The following is a 20362-nucleotide window of genomic DNA, read 5'->3' on the forward strand; positions in this document are numbered from 1 at the left end:
GTGAAGCCTTAAGCCCGGCCACAAATTTTACTTTATTGTTTTTACACATTTACATTTTATTTGTATTTTACGTAACTCTGTCCTTTTGCAAGCAGTTCTGTTAATTGTACTGATAGTTGATGATCATCCGAACAGATATTTGCAATTGTTGTTGGTGTCATAAAATAAAAAATATTTTTTTTTTAACTGACATTATGGCATGGGGTCCTCCACACTACAATTTTCCTGCTTTAATTTCCCCGACCCTCATCTAGTGCCGGTGCTGGATTTTTGCAGGCTGTTCCCTCGGAGTTGTCAGTGCCAGTCATAATCATCAAACTAATGAGGATGTTTAGCATACACTCATTTTGCAGTCACCCATTGTATGTAATCTTGCATAGAGTGTGGATGAGATGCTGCAAATTAGGACATAAATCACCAGTCAGTCAGGCACTATACAGACCTCTCACACAACCATACTAAACTTTTGAGATCAGAACTATTTTTTAGCTCAATTCCTTTAGGCATTTGTATGAGTATAATAAATGTTATCCAGTATCTGAAGATATTTATGTGTAGTGTAAAACAGTTTTAATATGTAAGAAAGTAGTTACTTAAATTGGGTCATTTTGAAATAGTTGGTTATTTTTAGGTATCTTCCATAGCACAATACAGAGAGTAAGGAGCCGGCCCTGCCATATGCTCATAGTGAAGACACTGCATCAGCAGTCTATTATTCACTCTTGTGTCTGTACTCCTGCCCATGCGTGGTCTGCTGACCACACGTGTGTGCGCCCATTGCCGGGGAGGGTTCAGAAGGAACGCTTTGCCAGTAAATTTTGGGAATTGTAGTCCATAGGCTGCAGCGGCTTCAGGTGGTGTTAGCATCTGACAGCATCGGAAATGTAGGGGCCGCAGCAAATACCGCACTATTTCTTTTTTCTTAAATACTCCACTAGTTCACTGATGATAGTTCTTAATAAGGTTCTTGTGAGTCATTGGGATACCTTACTAATAACTGTACCCCAATCTGCTCTTCATTTTATAAAAGCGGTCAGTTTATGGTTCTTCAGCTCATGATGTGAATTTACGCCCCTGAAACTAGTACTCTAATCATTATTCTATCATGTGGATTACATACACATCTAGTACACACAAGCTTTTTCACAAACAGTTGCATCTAGAGCTGGTTCTTATGTCACTTGACAATAATATTGGGAATAATACAGATTTGTATTTCTCTATAGGCAATATTAATATATGTAGTGAAAAAACTCAGATATTTTTAGAAAAGAGCCCACTAATCGTTAAGGCTATAACCGTGCTTTCAGTAACTGACTGCCATGTGAATTTCTATATTCCGTTGTATTGGTGTTCTGCAAAATTATACAAGTATTTTTCAGTTGATAACATATTTGTCCATTATGTGATATTATTTTAATTTTATCTTAAGATAAACATCCGAAGAAAAGAAATTCTGACATGAGCATTTCCAGACCGATGGTGGCTATATTTGATTATAATCCAAAAGAAAGTTCTCCAAACATGGATGTTGAGGTACATGTTTTTATTATGTTTAATATTACCAACAGTAAAAAAATATTGGGGAAAACCTCACAACTTGCAATTTTCTTAGGTAACTCCCCTTTTGAATTGACCACTTGGTGTTTAAAAATTGCACTTTTCTTAGCATCTTTGTTTAAGAATGTCATATCTGGATGGACGTATTTGTCTGGGTGTATTTTCATTTCAGTTTTTTTTCTTGCATGCGGTCTCTTTTCCCCATAATTACCATTTGGTTTGTGATGTTTGTGCCCCACTGAATCCCATACCTGCAGCTTCCTCTTTTAAAGTTCCCACCCACGATGGCTTTCACCTTACAAACCTGGTCACAGCATCAGTCAGACACCTTCTATTTGTTAGTGCCGCCATAATTATATTTTCTGTCCTCCAGGTGAATATTATGTAGATTTGGGCTCCGTTTACAGTCAGTTTGCTCCAAAGGAGTAAACAGTGGTAATACTCAAGCAAAGTGGGGCGACAGTTTTCTGTCCCCCACTCCAGTGGCCTAGATTTGAATAAATCTCATCGTTACTGCATTGAAGCTTCGTCTCGATACGTGATGAAACTTGAGCAGCTTTATTGATTTATGTGCCTTACTAACATACTGAGAGAATTGAAGTGAGAGATAAAGAATGCTATAATGGGTTAAACTAAAGAAACTTTGGCCAGAATTTCTTATCTGAAATGGAACATACAAAGAATGTACAGAAGGCATTTCCAACCTCTGTCCTCAAGGCACACTAACAGTCCAGGCTTTTGTGACACCCATGCTTGAGAACAGGTGGCTTAATTAGTACCTCAGTTATTTTTATTTAACCATCTGTGCTGAAGCATGGATATAATTAAAACCTGCACTTTTAGTGTGCCTGGAGGGACGAGGTTGGATGCCTTATGTATAGTGTGTTTATGAATGCTGTCATGATTACTTTACCAAATTGCAAATGTTTGTAAAATGAAAAGCTATTCTTGTCATCACACTTGGTTTATGACCAACACTGCTGTTTGAGTGCTTGAATGCATGTCATAGGTCTCCATGTTGACATCAAAGTCAGTGCTTTTGCTTTGTCCTATAATTAAATTTTTTTTAATAAGCACTTACATAATGATATCAAAATTCACCAATTATAATCAATGAAGTCATAATTCACCATTTATGTAGATATTATTTTTTATCTATATTAGAATAATTTGCTTAATAAATATATTAACATAGATATATTTTGCCAATACATAACTTAAATGCTTTGTCCTGTAGTAATCCACGACGAGCTGTGTGTGTGTGTGTATGTACAGTATGTATATGTGTGTGTGTGTGTGTGTGTGTGTGTGTGTGTGTGTGTATATATATATTTCTCTAACGTCCTAAGTGGATGCTGGGGACTCCGTCAGGACCATGGGGTTTAGCGGCTCCGCAGGAGACAGGGCACAATAATAAAAGCTTTAGGATCAGGTGGTGTGCACTGGCTCCTCCCCCTATGACCCTCCTCCAAGCCTCAGTTAGATCTTTGTGCCCGGCCGAGAAGGGTGCAATCTAGGTGGCTCTCCTGAGCTGCTTAGAATAAAAGTTTAAGTTAGGTTTTTTATTTTCAGTGAGTCCTGCTGGCAACAGGCTCACTGCTACGAGGGACTTAGGGGAGAGAAGTAAACTCACCTGCGTGCAGGATGGATTTGCTTCTTAGGCTACTGGACACCATTAGCTCCAGAGGGAGTCGGAACACAGGTCTCACCCTGGGGTTCGTCCCGGAGCCGTGCCGCCGACCCCCCTTGCAGATGCCGAAGTTGAAGAGGTCCAGAGGTCCAGAAACAGGCGGCAGAAGACTTTCAGTCTTCATAAGGTAGCGCACAGCACTGCAGCTGTGCGCCATTGTTGTCAGCACACTTCATACCAGCGGTCACTGAGGGTGCAGGGCGCTGGGGGGGGCGCCCTGGGCAGCAATGTATTATACCTTTTTTATGGCTAAAATACATCACATATAGCCCTTGAGGCTATATGGATGTATTTAACCCCTGCCAGATCTCACAAACTCCGGGAGAAGAGCCCGCCGTTTTAGGGGGCGGGGCCTATTCTCCTCAGCACACGGCGCCATTTTCCTGCTCAGCTCTGCTGTGAGGAAGGCTCCCAGGCTCTCCCCTGCACTGCACTACAGAAACAGGGTTAAAACAGAGAGGGGGGGCACTTATTTGGCGATATGATTACATATGTGAAAATGCTATAAGGGAAAACACTTGTATAAGGGGTTGTCCCTGTATAATTATAGCGTTTTTGGTGTGTGCTGGCAAACTCTCCCTCTGTCTCCCCAAAGGGCTAGTGGGGTCCTGTCCTCTATCAGAGCATTCCCTGTGTGTGTGCTGTGTGTCGGTACGTGTGTGTCCACATGTAGGAGGACGATGTTGGTGAGGAGGCGGAGCAAATTGCCTGTATTGGTGATGTCACTCTCTAGGGAGTCGACACCGGAATGGATGGCTTATTTAGGAATTACGTGATAATGTCAACACGATGCAAGGTCGGTTGACGACATGAGACGGCCGGCAAACAAATTAGTACCTGTCCAGGCGTCTCAGACACCGTCAGGGGCTTGTAAAAACGCCCATTTACCTCAGTTGGTCGACACAGACACGAACACTGACTTCAGTGTCGACGGTGAAGAAACAAACGTATTTTCCTTTAGGGCCACACGTTACATGTTAAGGGCAATGAAGGAGGTGTTACATATTTCTGATACTACAAGTACCACAAATAAGGGTATTATGTAGGGTGGGAATAATCTACTTGTAGTTTTTCCTGAATCAGATAAATTAAAGTGTGTGATGATACGTGGGTTTCCTCCGATAGAAAATTATTGGAGGTATACCCTTTCCCGCCAGAAGTGAGGGCGAGTTGGGAAACACACCTTAGGGTGGATAAGGCGCTCACACGCTTATAAAAACAAGTGGCGTTACAGTCTCCAGATACGGCCGCCCTCAAAGAGCCAGCTGATAGGAAGCTGAAAAATATCCTAAAAAGTATATACACACATACTGGTGTTATACTACGACCAGCAATCGCCTCAGCCTGGATGTGCAGCGCTGGGGGGGCTTGGTCGGATTTCCTGACTGAAAATATTGATACCCTTGACAGGAACAATATTTTATTGACTATAGAGCATTTTAAGGATGCATTTCTATATATGCGAGATGCGCAGAGGGATATTTGCATTCTGGCATCAAGAGTAGATGTGATGTCCATATCTGCCAGACGATGTTTATAGACACGACAGTGGTCAGGTGATGCAGATTCCAGACGGCACATGGAAGTATTGCCGTATAAAGGGGCGGTCCATCGGACCTGGTGGCCATGGCAACAGCTGGAAAATCCACTTTTGTTACCCCAAGTCACATCTCAGCAGAAAAGGACACAGTCTTTTCAGTCTCAGTCCTTTCGTACCCATAAAGGCAGGCGGGCAAAAGGCCAGTCATATCTGCCCAGGGTTAGAGGAAAGGGAAGAAGACTGCAGCAGGCAGCCCATTCCCAGGAACAGAAGTCCTCCACAGCTTCTGCCAAGTCCGCAGCATGACGCTGGGGCCATACAAGCGGACTCAGGTGCGGTGGGGGGTCATCTCAAGAGTTTCAGCACGCAGTGGGCTCACTCGCAAGTGGACTCCTGGATCCTACACGTAGTATCCCAGGTGTACATTGGAAATTCGAGACGTCTTCCCCTCACAAGTTCCTGAAGTCTGCTTTACCAACGTCTCCCTCCGACAGGGAGGCAGTATTGAAAAAAAAAAAAAAAAATTCACAGGCTGTATTCCCAGCAGGTGATAATCAAAGTACCCCTCCTACAACAAGGGAAGGGGTATTATTCCACACTATATTGTGGTACTGAAGCCAAACGGCTCGGTGAGATCTAAAAGATTTGAACAATTACATACAAGGGTTCAAATCAAGATGGAGTCACTCAGAGCAGTGATAGCGAACCAGGACGATATGGTGTCACTGGATATCAGGGACGCTTACCTACATGTCCAAATTTTGCCCTTCTCACCAAGGGTATCTCAGGTTCGTGGTACAGAACTGTCACTATCAGTTCAGACGCTGCCGTTTGGATTGTCCACGGCACCCCGGGTCTTTACCAAGGTAATGGCCGAAATGATGATTCTTCCTAAAAGAAATATGGACGCTTTCCTGATAAGGGCAAGGTCCAGAGAACAGTTGGCGGTCGGAGTAGCACTATCTCAATTAGTTCTACGACAGCACGAGTGGATTCTAAATATTCCAAAATCGCAGCTTTTTCCGACGACACGTCTAATGTTCATAGGAATGATTCTGGACACAGTCCAGAAAAGGATGTTTTCTCCCGGAGAAGAAGACCAGGGAGTTATCCGAGCTAGTCAGGAACCTCCTAAAACCAGGAAAAGTATCAGTGCATCATTGCACAAGGGTCCTGTGAAAAATGGTGGTTTCTTACAAAGCGATCCCATTCGGTAGATTTCACGCAAGAACCTTTCAGTGGAATCTGCTGGGAAAATGGTCCGGATCGCATCTTCAGATGCATCAGCGGATAACCCTGTCTCCAAGGACAAGGGTGTTTTCTTCTGCGGTGGCTGCAGAGTGCTCATCTATGAAAGGGCCGCAGATTCGACATTCAGGACTGGGTCCTGGTGACCACGGATGCCAGCCTGAGTGGCTGGGGAGCAGTCACACAAGGAAAAAAAATTTCCAGGGAGTGTGATCAAGTCTGGAGACTTCTCTCCACATAAATATACTGGAGCTAAGGGCAATTTACAAGGCTCTAAGCTTAGCAAGACCTCTGCTTCAAGGTCAGCCGGTATTGATCCAGTGGGACAACATCACGGCAGTCGCCCACGTAAACAGACAGGGCGGCACATGAAGCAGGAGGGAAATGGCAGAAACTGCAAGGATTCTTCGCTGGGCGAAAAATCATGTGATAACACTCTCAGCAGTGTTAATTCCGGGAGTGGAAAACTGGGAAGCAAACTTCCTCAGCAGGCATAACCTCCACCCAGGAGAGTGGGGACTTCAGCGGGAAGTCTTCCACATGATTGTAAACCGTTGGAAAAAACCAAAGGTGGACATGATGGCGTCCCGCCTGAACAAAAAACTAGACAAATATTGCGCCAGGTCAAGGGACCCTCAGGCAATAGCGGTGGACGCTCTGGTAACACTGTGGGTGTACCAGTCAGGGTATGTGTTCCCTCCTATGCATCTCATACCAAAAGTACTGAGAATCATAAGAAGGAGATGAGTAAGAACGATACTCGTGGTTCCGGATGGGTCAAGAAGGACTTGGTACCCGGAACTTCAAGAGATGCTCACGGAAGAACCGTGGCCTCTACCTTTAAGAAAGGACCTGCTCCAGCAGGGGCCTTGTCTGTTCCAAGACTTACCGCGGCTGCGTTTGACGGCATGGCAGTTGAACGCCGGATCCTGAAAGGGCATTCCAGATGAAGTCATCCCTACCCTGGTCGAAGCCAGGAAGGATGTAACCGCAAAACATTTTCACCGCATTTGGCGAAAATATGTTGCGTGGTGTGAGGCCAAGAAGGTCCCTACAGAGGAATTCCAACTGGGTCGTTTTCCTACATTTCCTGAAAACAGGACTGTCTATGGGCCTAAAATTAGGGTCCATTAAGGTTCAAATTTCGACCCTGTCAAATTTCTTCCAGAAAGAACTGGCTTCAGTGCCTGAAGTTCAGACGTTTGTAAAAGGGGTACTGCATATACAGCCTCCTTTTGTGCCCCCAGTGGCACCTTGGGATCTCAATGTTGTTTTGAGTTTCCTAAAGTCACATTGGTTTGATCCACTCACCACTGTGGAATTAAAATATTTCACATGGAAGGTGAAGATTCTATTAGCCCTGGCTTCAGCCAGGCGTGTGTCAGAATGGGCGGCTTTATCATATAAAAGCCCTTACTTAATTTTTCATTCTGACAGGGCAGAATTGAGGACTCGTCCTCAATTTCTCCTTAAGGTGTTTTCTGTTTTTCACATGAACCAACCTATTGTGGTACCTGCGGCTACTAGGGACTTGGAGGACTCCAAGTTACTTGACGTTGTCAGGGCCCTGAAAATATATGTTTCCAGGACGACTGGAGTCAGAAAATCTGACTCGCTGTTTAGCCTGTATGCACCCAACAAGATGGGTGTTCCTGCTTCTAAGCAGACGATTGCTCGCTGGATTTGTAGTACAATTCAGCTTGCACATTCTGTGGCAGGCTTGCCACAGCCAAAATCAGTAAAAGCCCATTCCACAAGGAAGTGGGCTCATCTTGGGCGGCTGCCCGAGGGATCTCGGCTTTACAACTTTGCCGAGCTGCTACTTGGTCAGGGGCACACCCTGACTGAGGAGGACCTGGAGTTCTCTCATTCGGTGCTGCAGAGTCATCCGCACTCTCCCGCCCGTTTGGGAGCTTTGGTATAGTCCCCATGGTCCTGACTGAGTCCCCAGCATCCACTTAGGACGTTAGAGAAAATAAGAATTTACTTACCGATAATTCTATTTCTCGTAGTCCGTAGTGGATGCTGGGCGCCCATCCCAAGTGCGGATTGTCTGCAATACTTGTACATAGTTATTGTTACAAAAATCGGGTTATTCTTGTTGTGAGCCATCTTTTCAGAGGCTCCTTCGTTGTTATCATACTGCTAACTGGGTTCAGATCACAGGTTGTACGGTGTGATTGGTGTGGCTGGTATGAGTCTTACCCGGGATTCAATATCCTTCCTTATTATGCACGCTCGTCCGGGCACAGTATCCTAACTGAGGCTTGGAGGAGGGTCATAGGGGGAGGAGCCAGTGCACACCACCTGATCCTAAAGCTTTTATTATTGTGCCCTGTCTCCTGCGGAGCCGCTAAACCCCATGGTCCTGTCGGAGTCCCCAGCATCCACTACGGACTACGAGAAATAGAATTATCGGTAAGTAAATTCTTATTATATGTATATGTATCTATGTACTGTTCAAAAAAATAAAGGGAACACTAAAATAACACATCCTAGATCTAAATGAATTAAATATTCTTATTAAATACTTTGTTCTTTACATAGTTGAATGTGCTGACGACAAAATCACACAAAAATTATCAATGGAAATCAAATTTATTAACCCATGGAGGTCTGGATTTGGAGTCACACTCAAAATTAAAGTGGAAAAACACACTACAGGCTGATCCAACTTTGATGTAATGTCCTTAAAACAAGTCAAAATGAGGCTCTGTAGTGTGTGTGGCCTCCACGTGACTGTATGACCTCCCTACAATGCCTGGGCATGCTCCTGATGAGGTGGCGGATGGTCTCCTGAGGGATCTCCTCCCAGACCTGGACTAAAGCATCCGCCAACTCCTGGACAGTCTGTGGTGCAACGTGGCGTTGGTGGATGGAGCGAGACATGATGTCCCAGATGTGCTCAATTGGATTCAGGTCTGGGGAACGGGCGGGCCAGTCCATAGCATCAATGCCTTCGTCTTGCAGGAACTGCTGACACACTCCAGCCACATGAGGTCTAGCATTGTCTTGCATTAGGAGGAACCCAGGGCCAACCGCACCAGCATATGGTCTCACAAGAGGTCTGAGGATCTCATCTCGGTACCTAATGGCAGTCAGGCTACCTCTGGCGAGCACATGGAGGGCTGTGCGGCCCCCCAAAGAAATGCCACCCCACACCATTACTGACCCACTGCCAAACCGGTCATGCTGGGGGATGTTGCAGGCAGCAGAACGTTCTCCTTGGCGTCTCCAGACTCTGTCACGTCTGTCACGTGCTCAGTGAGAACCTGCTTTCATCTGTAAAGAGCACAGGGCGCCAGTGGCGAATTTGCCAATCTTGGTGTTCTCTGGCAAATGCCAAACGTCCTGCACGGTGTTGGGCAGTAAGCACAACCCCCACCTGTGGACGTCGGGCCCTCATACCACCCTCATGGAGTCTGTTTCTGATCGTTTGAGCAGAAACATGCACATTTGTGGCTTGCTGAGGTCATTTTGCAGGGCTCTGGCAGTACTCCTCCTGTTCCTCCTTGCACAAAGGCGGAGGTAGCGGTCCTGCTGCTGGGTTGTTGCCCTCCTACGGCCTCCTCCACGTCTCCTGGTAGCGCCTCCATGCTCTGGACACTACGCTGACAGACACAGCAAACCTTCTTGCCACAGCTCGCTGTGAAGTGCCATCCTGGATAAGCTGCACTACCTGAGCCACTTGTGTGGGTTGTAGGGAGGTCATACAGGCACGTGGAGGCCACACACACTACCCAGTCTCCTTTTGACTTGTTTTAAGGATATCACATCAAAGTTGGATCAGCCTGTAGTGTGTTTTTCCACTTTAATTTTAAGTGCGACTCCAAATCCAGACCTCCACGGGTTAATAAATTTGATTTCCATTGATAATTTTTGTGTGATTTTGTTGTCCGCACATTCAACTATGTAAAGAAAAAAGTATTTAATAAGAATATTTCTTTCATTCAGATCTAGGATGTGTTATTTTAGTGTTCCCTTTATTTTTTTGAGCAGTGTGTGTGTGTATTGCACCAAACAGTCAAAGCTTTCGACCTCCCAGCATGCAATGGGCCCGTCCATATATCCCCGCCTCTGGCTCAGGCAAATCAGTGTTTTGTTTGGTGCAGTAGGAGCCGGACCATGGTCAGTGGGGGTCATTCCGAGTTGTACGCTCGTTGCCGATTTTTGCTATACTGCGATTAGTCGCTTACTGCGCATGCGCAAGGTTCGCAGAGCGCATGCGCTTAGTTATTTTACACAAAAGTTAGGTATTTTACTCACGGCATAACGAAGCTTGTTCATCGTTCTGGTGATCGTAGTGTGATTGACAGGAAGTGGGTGTTTCTGGGCGGAAACTGGCCGTTTTCTGGGGGTGTGCGAAAAAACGCTGGCGTTTCTGGGAAAAACTCGGGAGTGTCTGGGCGAACGCTGGGTGTGTTTGTGACGTCAAACCAGGAACGAAACTGACTGAACTGATTGCAATGTAGGAGTAAGTCTGGAGCTACTCAGAAACTGCTAAGAAATTTCTGTTCGCAATTCTGCTAATCTTTCGTTCGCAATTCTGCTAAGCTAAGATACACTCCCAGAGGGCGGCGGCTTAGCGTGTGCAATGCTGCTAAAAGCAGCTAGCGAGCGAACAACTCGGAATGAGGGCCAATGTGCTGCTGGTTTTTAGCAGCCATAAGCTATTTTATTTCCGCAGCGGGGTATACTGGGATTCCACAGGGAATACATCGGGGTGTAGAGTTGGATATTGATCCGAGGCACCAACAGGCTAAAGCTTTGACTGTTCCCAGGATGCACTGCACTGCCTCCTCTATAACCCCGCCTCCGGGCACTGGAGCTCAGTTTGTAAGTTGGTGCCTGTTTGTCATTCTGACATTCTGTGCTGCTGCTCCATCACCTCCCCAGCAGCGCTACATACTCCTGGGTACTTGCAGCGGAGGCGCACTGGTCTTCAGGCACACCACCGCTGACGCTCTCCTGGATCGCATGGCTGCACATCAGGGAGGAGGTAAGAGGGTTCCCCAAGTGGGACCCGCCGGTAAATCACGGTCCCAGGAGACGGATTGCGCCACTAGCGTGGACACTGTACTGCACAGGGACTCCACTATATCCACCAGGGTAGGGAGCACAGGTTGGATTTACTAAAATCCATTTTACATAGGCTCCATGGTACCCGGTAGTGAAGACCAGCATAGGGGATAAGGCGCTGACCTGTAGCCCCTCCCCAAACTCTGGGCGCCATATACTGCTGGTGTCCTGCATTTCACTCTCCCTCACTTCCTGACAGAGATTTTGGCACCATCTTTTACACAAGTAGCTGAGCTGATCTCTGGGACAGCAGGGCACTGTGTCTGTAAAGCTGCCTGTCTAATCAGCGCTGTGCATTTACAGACACTTAAGTATTTTACATATAATTTCTCTTACGTCCTAGAGGATGCTGGGGACTCCGTAAGGACCATGGGGTATAGACAGGCTCCGCAGGAGATATGGGCACTCCAAAGAACTTTTAGTATGGGTGTGCACTGGCTCCTCACTCTATGCCCCTCCTCCAGACTTCAGTTCGATTCTGTGCCCAGAGGAGAATGGGTGCTCTACAGGGGAGCTCTACTGAGTTTCTCTGATAAAAGAATTTTGTTAGGTTTTTTATTTTCAGGGAGCACTGCTGGCAACAGGCTCCCTGCATCGTGGGACTGAGGGGAGAGAAGCAGACCTACTTAAATGATAGGCTCTGCTTCTTAGACCACTGGACACCATTAGCTCCAGAGGGATCGGAACGCAGGTCTCCCCCTGCCGTTCGTCTCAGAGCCACGCCGCCGTCCTCCTCGCAGAGCCGGAAGATAGAAGCCGGGTGAGTATAAGAAGAAAGAAGACTTCTAAGGCGGCAGAAGACTTCAGATCTTCACTGAGGTAAGCGCGCAGCGGTAACGCTGCGCGCCATTGCTCCCACAAGTTACACACACGGCAGGCACTGATGGGTGCAGGGGGGGGGTGCCCTGGGCAGCAATATATACTTCTATTTTTGGCATGTTAGATACATATGGGCTGCGGAGTCGGTGAATATGTTCATCCCCCGCCATTGATTCTGAATTTGAGCGGGACCGAAGCCCGCCACTAGAGGGGGCGGAGCTTGGTCGCACAGCACTAACCAGCGCCATTTTCTCCACAGTGTGCTGAAGAGAAGCTGTCTCCCCGGGCTCTCCCCTGCAGAACGGTGATACAGGGCTGAAAAATAGGGGGGGGGGGGGGGGGGGGCACATTTTGGCGCAGTGAGTGTATTACACGATTGACTTAATATAAAAGCGATATATATCTGGGAATTGTTTCCAGTGTCAGTTGGCGCTGGGTGTGTGCTGGCATACTCTCTCTCTGTCTCTCCAAAGGGCCTTGTTGGGGAACTGTCCCCTTATAGATAAATCCCTGTGTGTGTGTGAGGGTGTCGGTACGCGTGTGTCAACATGTCTGAAGCGGAAGGCTCATCCAAGGAGGAGGTGGAGCAGATGATTGTGGTGTCTCCGTCGGCAACGCCGACTCATGATTGGTATGATATGTGGAATATTTTAAATGCTAATGTGACCTTATATTACATAAGAGAATGGACAAAGCTGAATCCAAGGAAACAGCAGGGAGTCAATCCGCAGATGTGGCTGTATCACAGGGCCCGTCAGGGTCTCAAAAGCGTCCCTTATCACAAATAGTAGACACTGATACCGACACGGATTCTGACTCCAGTGTCGACTACGATGAGGCAAGGTTGCACCCTAAGGTGACCAAAACAATTCATTATATGATTATGGCAATAAAAGATGTTTTGCATATTACAGATGACCCCTCTGTTCCTGACACGAGGGTACATATGTTTAAGGGGAAGAAACCTGAGGTAACGTTTCCTCCATCTCATGAACTGAACTAATTATTTGAAAAAGCTTGGGAAACTCCAGACAAAAAACTGCAGATTCCCAAGAGGATCCTTATGGCGTATCCTTTCCCTGCAAAGGACAGGGTACGTTGGGAATCCTCGCCCAGGGTGGACAAGGCATTAACGCGTCTGTCCAAGAAGGTGGCGCTATCGTCTCCTGACACCGCGGCCCTTAAGGATCCTGCGGATCGTAGACAGGAGACTACCTTAAAGTCTATTTATGCACATACAGGGGCTTTACTCAGACAATAGCATCGGCATGGGTCTGTAGCGCTGTTGCAGCATGGACAGATATCTTGTCGGTTGACATGGATACCCTGGACTAGGATACCGTTGTCCTGACTTTGGGCCACATTAAGGACGCAGTCTTGTATATGAGAGACGCTCAAAGAGACGTGGGACTGCTTGGCTCCAGAGCCAACGCCATGGCAGTTTCGGCAAGGCGAGCTCTGTGGACCCGCCAATGGTCGGGTGATGCCGACTCAAAAAAGCATATAGAGGTTTTACCTTACAAGGGTGAAGTTTTGTTTGGGGATGGTCTCGCGGACCTGGTTTCCACGGCTACGGCGGGTAAATCTACTTTTTTGCCTTTTGTTCCCCCACAGCAAAAGAAAACCCCACAATATCAGATGCAGTCTTTTCGGTCGCATAAGTCCAGAAGAGGTCGGGGCTCCTCTTTCCTCGCCAGAGGTATGGGTAGAGGTAAGAGAACACCTGCTTCGGCTAGATCCCAGGATCAGAAGTCCTCCCCGGCTTCTGCTAAATCCACCGCATGACGCTGGGGCTCCACGGAGGGAGTCCGCACCGGTGGGGGCACGTCTTCGACTCTTCAGCCAGGTCTGGGTCCTATCAGGCGTGGATCCTTGGGCGTTGGAAATTGTATCACAAGGTTACAAACTGGAGTTCGAAGCAGTTCCCCCTCGCCGATTTCTCAAGTCGGCCTTGCCAACCTCTTCCCCCGGAGAGGGAAGTGGTATTAGATGCAATTCAAAATCTGTGTCAACAGCAAGTGATTGTCAAGGTTCCCCTAGGCCAACAGGGCAAAGGGTACTATTCAACAATGTTTGTGGTCCCGAAGCCGGATGGTTCGGTCAGACCAATTTTTTAATCTAAAATCACTAAACCTATACTTGAAAAAGTTCAAATTCAAGATGGAATCACTCCGGACTGTGATATCCAGTCTGGAAGCAGGGGATTTTATGGTGTCGCTGGACGTAAAGGATGCCTACCTTCATGTCCCCAAATTTCCTCTTCATCAAGAATACCTGCGTTTCATGGTACAGGACTGTCATTACCAGTTTCAGACGTTGCCATTTGGGCTTTCCACGGCCCCGAGGATTTTCACCAAGGTAATGGCGGAAATGATGGTGCTCCTGCGCAAGCAGGGTGTCACAATTATCCCGTACTTGGACGATCTCCTGATAAAGGCGAGATCAAGGGATCAACTGCTGAAAAGTGTGTCACTCTCCCTGAGAGTGTTACATCAACACGGTTGGATTCTCAATCTGCCAAAGTCACAGTTGCTTCCAACAACTCGACTATCATTCCTAGGCATGATTCTGGACACGGAACAGAAGAGTGTTTTTCTACCAATAGAAAAAGCCCAGGACATCCAGAATATGGTCAGGGACCTGCTAAAACCAAAAAGAGTGTCTGTTCATCAATGCACTCGAGTTCTGGGAAAAATGGTGGCAGCCTACGAGGCCAATCCCTTCGGCAGGTTCCATGCAAGGACTTTTCAGTGGGACCTTCTCGGCAAATGGTCGGGGTCCCATCTACACCTTCATCAAAAGATAAGCCTGTCCCCCTGGGCCAGGGTGTCTCTTCTGTGGTGGCTGCAGAGTGCTCACCTTCTAGAGGGTCGCAGGTTCGGCATTCAAGACTGGGTTCTGGTGACCACGGACGCGAGCCTCCGAGGATGGGGAGCAGTCACAAAAGGAAGACATTTTCAGGGGATATGGTCAAGCCCAGGAGGCTTGTCTACACATCAACGTACTGGAATTGAGGGCCATATACAACGGCCTACGACAAGCGGAGTATCTTCTTCGCGACCTGCCGGTTCTGATCCAATCAGACAACATCACAGCAGTGGCTCATGTAAACCGCCAAGGCGGGACAAGGAGCAGAGTGGCGATGACGGAAGCCACCAGAATTCTGCGCTGGGCAGAAAATCACGTAAGCGTTCTGTCGGCAGTCTTCATACCGGGAGTGGACAACTGGGAAGCAGACTTCCTCAGCAGACACGATCTCCATCCAGGAGAGTGGGGACTTCATCAAGAGGTCTTTGCAGAGATAGCAAGTCTTTGGGGAAATGAATATGAAACAAATGAATTGTGTGAATGTACACACACTTTGTTTAATGCACAAAGTTATAAAAAATATTGGCTAAAATTACCTTCAGGCTGTGTGTATAAGGTGTATATGTAACATAAATGCATTCTGTGGTTAGATTTAGGTCCCATCACCATGATATCTCATTATGGTATGCAATTATTCCAAAATACGGAAAAATCCCATATCCAAAATACCTCTGGTCCCAAGCATTTTGGATAAGGGAGACTCAACCTGTATATCCTTAATTAACTAATGACCCAAATTTGATTTGACATATCTTGATATTCGCCACAGGAAACATTTGTTCATTTATTTAAAATGTGAGGTATCGCTAGCCTAGCCAGAGAATTAAATCGCTTAGAATTCTGTGGTTTTGTTATTGCTGCTAAAGGTCTGTGTGGTAAAATAGTCCTATTATCTGATTTTTTTGTAAACTGTTATTGTTGCAAGATGTGCACCTTCCCCTTTTTCTGTTCTCCTTCTCTAATAATTGCATCTATGTTAAAGGCAGCCTAATGGCTTTACTTGTTGACTATAGTTACAGTACCTGTAGGCTGCAGACAACTACCTTTGCTGTCACAAGCCCTACTCAAGCCATTAGTTCACATATTTACAAAGATGGTGCTGCAGATTAAACACTTATGTATATAGTATTTAACCTTTGTAAAGCTTAGATTAATTTTTTTCTCATTCCCTCAATATATTTTTGATGTTTGCGGATGTTGGAAAATAGATTTGACATACACATTTCTCTTACGTCCTAGAGGATGCTGGGGTCCACATTAGTACCATGGGGTATAGACGGGTCCACCAGGAGCCATTGGCACTTTAAGAGTTTGAGTGTGGGCTGGCACCTCCCTCTATGCCACTCCTACCAGACTCAGTTTAGAAAATGTGCCCGGAGGAGCAGCTCACAGCTAGGGGAGCTCCTGAGTTTTCCTGGAAAAGAGTTTTTATAGAGTTTATTATTTTACAGGGAGGCTGCTGGCAACAGCCTCCCTGCAGCGAGGGACTGAGGGGGGGGGGGGGAGCAGTGTCCGCCCTGCGGGGTCTGAGCCACTATCTCCGCTGACTGGACATTGAGCTCCAGAGGGGTCTGATCGTTCTCCGCCACAGGGGACCACTCGCCCCAGCAGCATGTCGCCACCCCTTTGCAGAGCTGAAGAACGGTGGCGAGTGAGACACCGACTCCCCTAGCAAGCGGGGGGTCGGTGTGAAGATGGCGGCATCAGGGTAGGAGCGCAGTATTAACTGCGCTCCGGGGATGGCTCAGCAGTACATGGTTCGGCGCTATGAGGGGCGCCCTGAGCCAGCGCGACACCCTACACTGGTCCAGAAGCCTGTCAGGGTCCCCGGATCTCAGCCAGCACTAAATCCCAGCCAGTATAATCTAATGAAGAGCGGGAAGACAGCGCCATTAAGGGGGCGGAGCTTCTCAGAGCGGACCCAGCAGCGTTCAGTGCCATTTTCCTACCTGCAAACCGCTGACGAGGAGAATCAGGTCCCTCCACAGCAAATCCATCTATCTACAAACAGTACCAGGGGGTTGTAGAAGGAGGGGGGGGGGGGGGGAGGGAGGCTGCAATATGACTGTGTATCCTATTAAGGTACACAGTCAGCACTGAAAAGGGGTCTCCCTTTGGTATAAAAGCGCTGTGTGTGGGTTGGCTCCAATCTCTGTGTCTCTCTTGCCATTCTTGGGGGAGGGGGACGACACTCTGTCTGCCATCCCCTGCGTGTGTGTGTGTGGAGTGTTTGGTGGTCTACTTTGGCTATGTCCAGGGACACTGTCATATGCTGCAGAGGATTTGCCCTTCCAGGATGATCCCATTCCATGTAATTAGGATAGCACTGGTTTAGCACAGATACCAGCAAGGGAGCCTGAGTGGTTTTCCTCTATCAAATCTTGGATTTCTCAGATTTCTGACAGGGTTGCAAGTAATGAATCTGCAACCAGGTATTACAGAACTCTATGGCAGTATGGCCCGTTTCTGGTACCTCGGGATGCTCCGCTATATACCCCCACAAATGTGCGCTTGTACATGTCACGCAGGATGACACGGATACCGATTCTGACACCACAGACGGTGATGGGGATGTGTTGCTGGGATCTGCATCTCTTGCAAAGGGGGTGCAATTGATGATGGAGGCTATCAGGGATGTGTTACATATTAATGATACCACACCTGAGCAGGTTGAGGAGGCTTTCTTTACTGAAAATAAAAAAGCCTCGCTAACCTTCCCTGCGTCAAAGGAATTGAATACTATATTTGAGAAAGCATGGGAAAACCCTGAGAAAAAAATCCAGATCCCTAAATGGGTACAGGTGGAGTTTCCTTTCCCTGAGGAGGATAGAAAAAAATAAGAAAACCCGCCGATTGTTGATGCATCTGTGTCCAGACTCTCAAAAAAGGTGGTTTTACCTGTTCCAGGACCTACCGCCTTAAAGGAGCCGGCTGATCAAAAAATTGATAACACACTTAAATCAATGTACACTGCTTCAGGGGCCATATTACGTCCCACTATTGCTAGTGCATGGATTGCAAAGGCTATAGTAAAGTGGTTGGCTACCTTACTAGAGGATTTGGATACGATGGATAAGGGTGATGTTGAATTATATTTACGCAACATTCACGATTCAGCAGGTTTTATGGTAGAATCCATGAAAGACCTGGGTTCCATGGCTGCGGGAATCTCTTCCATGTTTGTTTCAGCTCGTCGGGGACTGTGGCTGCGCCAGTGGTTGGCCCACGTGGAGTCCCTACCCTATACAGGTCAGGCTCTTTTTGAGGAAGCTTTGGACGCGTGGCTATCCACGGCTACAGCGGGTAAGTCTCCGTTTCTTCCCTCAGCTGCACCTGCTCCGAAGACATCCTTCTTCTTCAGCAACACAGTCCTTTCGGCCTAACAAGCCTAGAAAGGTCAGTCCGTCCAATACCTTCTGCAGTCCGTCCAATACCTTCTGCAGGTTTCCAGGCACAAAAGCCTGCTTCACGTACGCCAAAGTCCTCCACATGACGGTGGACCGCACGGCCTGGAGGTGGGGCCAGTGGGAGCGAGACTCAGACAATTCAGTCACGTCTGGGTATCGTCCGGCCTGGATCCCTGGGTGATAGATATTGTATCCCAGTGATACAAGCTGGAATTTCAAAGTCTCCCTCCTCACCGTTTTTTCAAATCAGCCTTACCAGCTCTGCTGGTAGACAGCACTGTCCTACAAGAAGCTGTCCAAAAGTTGGTGGAGGCACAGGTCATTGTGCCAGTTCCTCCTCATTCGCAAACCACAGGTTACTATTCAAACAGTTTTGTGGTACCGAAACCGGATGGTTCGGTCAGGCCCATTCTGAACTTAAAATCACTGAACCCTTTCTAAAGGAGTTCAAGTTCAAAATGGAGTCTCTCAGGGTTGTGATATCAGGTCTGGGAGAGGGAGAATTCCTGGTATCCCTGGATATCAAGACACATTCCGATCTGGCTGCTGCATCAGGCTTATCTCCATTTCGCATTACTGGACTGTCATTTCCAGTTCCAGGCCCTGCCATTTGGCCTCTCCACAGCACCAAGTGTGTTTACCAAGGTGATGGCAGAGATGATGGTTGTCCTCCGCAAACAAGGGGTGAACATCATTCCATATCTTGACGATCTGCTGATAAAGGCATCATCCTAGGAGAAGCTGCTGCAGTCCATTGTTCTCACAACCCGCCTCCTCAAGATCCACGGTTGGATTCTGAACCTTCCAAAGTCACATTTGGAACCAGCCCAGAGGTTGTTCTTTCTGCGAATGATCCTAGAAACAGAAGTTCAGAGGGTGCTTCTTCCGCAGGAGAAGGCGTTGGTGATACAAACAATGGTCCGGGATGTCCTGAAGCCAGCCCGGGTGTCGGTTCATCAATGCATTTGCCTGTTGGGAAAGATGGTGGCTTATTACGAGCGTCTCCAGTACGGGAGGTTCCATGCTCGGGCTTTCTAACTGGATCTCCTGGACAAGTGGTCAGGATCTCATCTCCACATGCACCAGAGAATACGTCTGTCGCCGAAGGCCAGGATTTCGCTTTTCTGGTGGCTACAATTACCTCACCTTCTGGAGGGCCGCAGGTTCGGGATTCAGAAATGGGTCCTTCTAACCACAGATGCGAGTCTTCGGGGCTGGGGAGCAGTCGCGCAAGGAGTAACTTTCCAAGGAAGGTGGTCAAGTCTGGAAGCCGGCCTGCCCATCAACATCCTGGAACTAAGAGCCGTATACGACGGTCTTCTTCAGGCGGCCCATCTTCTAAGAAATCGGGCCATTCAAGTGCAGACGGACAATGTCATTGACAGTAGCATACATAAACCGACAAGGCAGAACGAAGAGCAGAGCTGCAATGTCGTAGGTGACGAAAATCATCCTCTGGACAGAAAGACACGCATTGACGCTCTCAGCAATCTTCATTCCTGGAGTGGACAACTGGGAAGCATACTTCCTCAGCAGACACGATCTCCGTCCAGGGGAGTGGGGTCTCCATCCGGAGGTTTTCAAGGAAATAACAGACCTTTGGGGGTTACTCTTGTCTCAACAAAAAGCTTTGACGCTATTGTTCCAGGTCGAAGGACCCACAAGCAGTGGCAGTGGACGCCCTGGAGTTTCTGTGGGTGTTCCAGTCGGTGTACATATTTCCACCACTTTCTCATTCCAAGAGTTGTAAAACTCGTAAGGAGAACAAGAGTTCAAGCGATCCTCATTGCTCCAGACTGGCCAAGGCGGGCTTGGTACGCGGACCTTCTGAATCTCTTGCAGGAAGAGCAGAGGCCTCTTCCTCTTTGGGAGGACCTGCTGCAGCAGGGGCCGTTCGCCTATCAAGACTTACCGCGGCTACGTTTGACGGCATGGAAATTGAGCGCCTTCTACTTGCTTGGAAGGGAATTCCGAAGATGGTCATTTCTACCCTGATACAAGCTAGGAAAGGGGTAACGTCTAAACATTACCATCGTATTTGGAAAAAGTATGTCTCTTGGTGTGAATCCAAGAAGTTTCCTACGGTGGAGTTTCAACTCGGACGTTTTCTCCTCTTCCTGCAAGCATGTGAAGATATGGGCCTGAGGTTGG

The 20362-nt window shown here is 47.5% G+C and overlaps 1 protein-coding gene across 15 annotated transcripts in view; it reads left to right on the top strand.

The window, feature by feature from the left end:
- Positions 1–20362, top strand: part of TSPOAP1 (TSPO associated protein 1) — a 941658-nt gene that overhangs the window by 829126 nt on the left and 92170 nt on the right. For all 15 annotated transcript variants that reach the window (XM_063956204.1, XM_063956202.1, XM_063956206.1 and 12 more), the window contains one exon: positions 1433–1536. In XM_063956204.1, coding sequence (XP_063812274.1) covers positions 1433–1536 — 104 coding nt within the window. The remainder of the gene's footprint in view (positions 1–1432; positions 1537–20362) is intronic.

This window comes from Pseudophryne corroboree, chromosome 2 (genome assembly GCF_028390025.1).
Source record: "Pseudophryne corroboree isolate aPseCor3 chromosome 2, aPseCor3.hap2, whole genome shotgun sequence".
In the NCBI taxonomy this organism is placed as follows: Eukaryota; Metazoa; Chordata; class Amphibia; order Anura; family Myobatrachidae; genus Pseudophryne; species Pseudophryne corroboree.